The following is a 4,442-nucleotide window of genomic DNA, read 5'->3' on the forward strand; positions in this document are numbered from 1 at the left end:
CGGCTTTAACTTGCTGGCAGTTGGGACATTGGGCTACCATCTCCGCGATATCGTTTTTCATTCCATTCCACCAATAGATCTGTCGAAGGTCCTGATACATCTTTGTCACTCCGGGATGAACTGCATATCTAGAATAATGGGCCTCCGAAAGAATCTTGGCACGGAGCTCTCCTACTGACGGTACACATAAGTAGCCCTGGTATCTAAGGACTCCATCTCCAGTTAGCTCAAATAAAGTTTGTCACTGCTGTGGAATACTTTCCCTCAGTTTTATAAGCTTAGGATCCTCGTGTTGTCGCTCTTTCACTTCAGTAACAAAAGAAGATTTTGCCGTATTCTGAACGAGAATGCGTCCACCCTCTGCATCTACCAAACGCACCTGCAAACTAGCTAGCTGGCATAGATATTTGGTCATCTTGACCTTATCAGCTTCAACATGGCTTAGACTGCCCATGGACTTCCGGCTAAGGGCATCAGCAACAATATTAGCTTTGTCGGGATGATATAAAATATCAACATCATAGTCCTTTAGTAATTCTAGCCATCTTCTTTGTCGTAGGTTCAGGTCCCTCTGTTTAAATAAATACTGAAGGCTCTGGTGGTCGGTGAAAACATCAATATGAACCCCATATAGATAATGCCGCCAAATCTTTAGGGCAAATACAACTGCGGCTAACTCAAGATCGTGCGTAGGATAGTTCTGTTCATGTTTTCGCAACTGTCTGGAGGCGTACGCGATAACCTTACCATGCTGCATAAGAACACAACCTAGGCCAATTCTCGAGGCATCACAATATACAACATAACCCTCGGTGCCATCCGGCAGAGTCAAGACAGGTGCCGTAGTAAGCCTTTTCTTTAGTTCCTGAAAACTTTGTTCACATGCCTCAGTCCACTGAAACTTAGCTCCCTTATGTGTCAGTTTCGTCAATGGTGCAGAGATAGAGGAAAATCCCTCCACAAACCTTCGGTAATACCCTGCCAAGCCTAAAAAGCTACGAACCTCTGTCGGATTCAAGGGCCTCGGCCAAGTCATCACAGCTTCAATCTTTTGGCCATCAACCTTGATACCATCGCCGGTAATAACATGACCAAGAAAAGCTACAGAAGTTAGCCAAAATTTACATTTAGAGAATTTAGCATATAACCTGTAGTCCTGGAGAGTCTGCAATACAGCTCGCAAGTGGTCTGCATGCTCGGCTTCTGATCGTGAATATATCAGGATGTCATCAATAAACACAATCACAAATTCATCCAAGAATGGTTTGAATACCCGGTTCATAAGATCCATAAAGGCTGTTGGGGCATTTGTAAGCCCGAAAGACATGACAAGGAATTCAAAATGGCCATACCTCGTCCTAAATGCTGTTTTTGGGATATCAATATCCCTGACTCGTAGCTGATGATAACCGGATAGCAAGTCGATCTTTGAAAAGCATTTGGCACCTTGTAACTGGTCGAACAAGTCATCAATCCGTGGAAGAGGATACTTATTCTTGATAGTGACTTTATTTAGTTGCCTGTAGTCAATGCACATCCGCAAGGACCCATCTTTCTTTCGAACAAAGAGCACCGGAGCACCCCATGGGGATGTACTTGGCCTAATAAAGCCTTTATCGATCAAGTCCTTCAGTTGTTCCTTCAATTCCCTTAGCTCTGCATGAGCCATTCTGTAGGGAGGAATGGATATAGGCTGCGCATCAGGAAGCAAATCTATAGTGAAATCGATTTCCCTTTCGGGGGGAATTCCTGGAAGCTCGTCAGGGAATACCGTCGGGAATTCATTCACAATAGGAACCGACTGAAAAGTCGCTGGCTCCTTATCTATATCCCTAACATAAACTAGATGGTATATACAACCTTTAGCAATAAACTTCCAAGCCCTAAGGTATGAAATAAACTTACCCTTGGGCGTGGCTGCATTACCTTTCCATTCAAGGACAGGCTCACCAAGAAAATGAAATCGGACCAACTTTGCACGACAATCAATATTAGCATAACAAGCTGCCAACCAATCCATACCCATAATGACATCGAAGTCTAGCATAACCAATTCAACTAAATCAACAGAGGTTGGACGGTCATTAATTAACACTGTATAATCTCGATAGACATGATTAGCTACAATAGAGTCGCCAACTGGCGTAGACACCTCAACTGGCTGTGGCAACAACTCAGATCTCATGTCAAGCTTACCAGAAATAAATGGAGTAATATATGAAAATGTAGAGCCGGGATCCATCAATGCATAAATGGCATGAGAATGTATTGTCAATATACCTGTGACAACATCTGGGGATGCCTCTGAATCCTGTCGGCCTGTGAGTGTATAAAAGCGGTTCTGGCCACCACTAGAACCTGAGGTGTCTCCTCCACCTCTCCCCCTACCACGGCCCTGAGTAGACTATGGATCTAGTCGGGGAGCACGGACTGAGGGCGAAGAGGCTGCTGTGAATCCTGAAGGCTGAGCTGGTGTACCTCTGCCTAACCCCGGGCACCGGCTAATATAATGTCATGTCTGCCCACAATGAAAACATGCACTCGAACCCTGTCTACATTGCCCGGTGTGCAGCTTACCGCACTGAGTACATGGAGGAGTAAGCTGTCTCATCTGTGCAGAACGCTCCTGTCGACGGCCCTCAGGCTGGCCTGAGCTCTGCCCCGGTCCTGACTGAATATAACGATCAAACCGCTGGCCCTGCATCTGTGGTGAGAAACTACCTGCTGACCGATGTGGATACCGATAGAGTGGGGGCCTAAAATCAACTCGTGGCTCCCTATAAGACCCCATAGTACGAGCCCTCTTACTCTGCTCCCTATCCCTGCGAGTATCACGAATCCTACGGGAAAGGTCCTCTGTAGTCTGAGCGAAAGCCTGTATGTAGGAAATAACTACATCATCCGATAGGGATGCAAACCTACAGTCTCTAATCAGATGATCCCCCAAACCATCCACATAATGATGAACTCTAGCCCTCATGGTACATACTATATCTGGTGCATACCTTGCCAAGGAATTAAACTTATGGCTATAATCCCTCACACTCATATCCCCCTACTTTAGGCTAAGAAACTGGTCAAGACGGGCCTCCTGAACCTCCCGTGGCAAATAATGGGCTAAAAAAGCCTCAGAGAAGTCCTCCCACTCTGCTGGCGGAGCATCAGGTCCTCTAGATCTCTTCCATGCCTCATACCATAGGACGGCTACATCACGTAGTCGAAAAGAAGCCAACTCCACAGCCTCGGTGACGGAGGCATGCATCACCCTCAATACTCTATACATATGGTCTATAAAGTCCTGGGGATACTTAGTGGAACTAGATCCTATAAATAATGGAGGGGCCAAGTAAAGAAACTCTCGTACTGTCGAGCTTCCTATCCGATCTCTCCGGGCATCTGCTCCTGACTCTAGCTGTCGCTCATGAATAAAAACCATCCTAGTCAGCAACTGAACAGCCTCCCTCATCCCCTGCTCCCCAGTCTCTGATGGGGGAACAATAGGTCCTGGAGGTCCTGTGTCTCTAGCTGCCTCAGGTACCAATGGAACTGGTGAGGCTGGGGGTACTGCATCTCCCTGGGCTCCAACAAGTGCTGGGGAAGCTAAAACTAGGGGTACTGGATACTCACTGTGAGCCTCTAAGGGAAATCTATCCCTCTGACCTGGTGGGGAACGACTGGTACCTTCTCCCGGATCCATACCTATCTCTTGCTGTGCCATCTCCTGAGCGTAGGAAGCCTGTTAGATAGGAAACACAAAGCACGATTTAGATTTCATATGTTCTTATAACTTCGATCTATAGCACGATCTATTAATTGAAAGAAATGTAACCATTCCTAAATGCCTCATAGCCTCCTGATTATAAGTGTGGTGCACAACACACCCATAAGCAAGACTCTACTAGACACGGCTTGTGGACTCCCCGGGATACGACCTGCTCTGATACCAAGTTTGTCATGCCCCAAACTAGGGGAGGCACGACTGGCACTCGATACTGTATTCGATCGAGTTAGCCACTAAACATACTAGCTAACTAGACTGGGGGTCCAACAGATCGGGCAGCACAACATTTGAAATACTAAGCCTGGACCGTAAGGTTATGACATGAATAACAATAAGCCATATAAACATAGGTAGACAAGCCAAAATAATAAAATACTAGCTGGCTGACGAGGCCGCGACTGAAGACACACATGCCTACACACCTATATATACATGCCAAGCCTATGGGCTGGAGACTGAAAGCAGCAAAAAGAAATCCAGAATATTGTGTCCACAATAGCCTCTAAGAGTGTCATAAGCACTGTCGGGATAAGGCCCCAACTATACCCAAACTGTACAACAAAAGTAACCATCCTATGAAAGCTCCAGGAAGAGGTGGAGCTTACCAACTCACAGCTGAACCCCGAAATCCTAGCGGAGGGGTCGATCAGAGTCCCTACTT

The 4,442-nt window shown here is 46.3% G+C and overlaps 1 protein-coding gene across 1 annotated transcript; it reads right to left on the minus strand.

The window, feature by feature from the left end:
• Positions 1-241: 241 nt before the first annotated feature.
• LOC138900092 (uncharacterized) lies at positions 242-3,049 on the minus strand. Its single transcript, XM_070186799.1, has 3 exons — positions 2,578-3,049; positions 1,597-2,319; positions 242-489 (listed from the first exon to the last, which is right to left on the minus strand). The coding sequence occupies exons 1-3, from the start codon at positions 3,047-3,049 to the stop codon at positions 242-244; spliced, it is 1,443 nt and encodes a 480-aa protein (XP_070042900.1).
• Between the last annotated feature and the right edge of the window lie 1,393 nt (positions 3,050-4,442).

The sequence above is a fragment of the Nicotiana tomentosiformis genome, chromosome 10, assembly GCF_000390325.3.
Source record: "Nicotiana tomentosiformis chromosome 10, ASM39032v3, whole genome shotgun sequence".
In the NCBI taxonomy this organism is placed as follows: Eukaryota; Viridiplantae; Streptophyta; class Magnoliopsida; order Solanales; family Solanaceae; genus Nicotiana; species Nicotiana tomentosiformis.